Source organism: Buceros rhinoceros, unplaced genomic scaffold (genome assembly GCF_000710305.1).
Source record: "Buceros rhinoceros silvestris isolate BGI_N320 unplaced genomic scaffold, ASM71030v1 scaffold22357, whole genome shotgun sequence".
Taxonomy (NCBI): domain Eukaryota; kingdom Metazoa; phylum Chordata; class Aves; order Bucerotiformes; family Bucerotidae; genus Buceros; species Buceros rhinoceros.
In genome coordinates, this window is record NW_010420835.1 from 1,117 (window position 1) to 1,908 (window position 792).

Sequence of the window (792 nt, forward strand, 5' to 3'; positions counted from 1 at the left end):
TGTAGAGGTTCCTGGGTGGGGCTTGTGTGTTGCCGCATGCATCAGCCTCCAGCAAAGCGCCGTGTATAAAGCTGTACTGGTCTTCTGTCTGCACCATGTAGTTGCGCTGTGACCTCATGAGGGTGACGTGCCCATAAATGTCCACCGTCTTCTCGTGTTTTATCCTCTCCAGCATGGCGTCGATCACAATGAAGCAGCCGGTCCGCCCAACGCCCGCACTGGAAAGAAAAGGGGAAAAAAAAAAATGAAGCGATGGACTACTCTGCCGCTGAAGACAGACACTCCAGAAGAGCCCCCGCCACGCGCAAGGGCCGCGGCACTGCCACGGCCGCAGCAGCAAACGCGGGGCAGAAACAGGCATGAGGCACAGGGTGAACCACCAGTGCCTCAGGGACTGGGAAGGGTCCACAGCCGTGTGACGGGACCTCTTGGGGGCCCAGGCAAAGGACAACTTGGGAAGCAACCAAATGGGGGGTCCAGCTGCTTCCCGAGCTTCGCTGGATTCTGCTGGAGCTGGCGCTGCTCAGCGCTGCTGCCCACTCGCCTCCGCGTGTGGCTCCTGACACAGGTTAAACACGCCATGGTGGGGGGTTTGGACAGCTGTACAGCGTGGAGGGCGCTGGTGACACCGATGTCACCGCTGCCCGGAGTCACTCCAGCCCCCGCCCTGCACACTGAAAAGCTGTTTCATCTGTGCCCCACCTGGGCCGTGCCCCGGACGTCTGCGCTGCAGCGCTCGGGCTCAGCCCGAAGAGTTGGTGACGTGCCGGGGTTTGCTTTGTTAAGTGCGGT

General features: G+C 61.0%; 1 protein-coding gene across 1 annotated transcript in view; it reads right to left on the reverse strand.

The window, feature by feature from the left end:
- Nucleotides 1-792, reverse strand: part of PTPRS (protein tyrosine phosphatase, receptor type, S) — a gene marked incomplete at its 5' end in the record, with an annotated part of 43,318 nt that overhangs the window by 845 nt on the left and 41,681 nt on the right. The window contains one exon of the mRNA XM_010139462.1: nucleotides 47-218. Within this exon, the coding sequence (XP_010137764.1) occupies nucleotides 47-218 (172 nt within the window). The remainder of the gene's footprint in view (nucleotides 1-46; nucleotides 219-792) is intronic.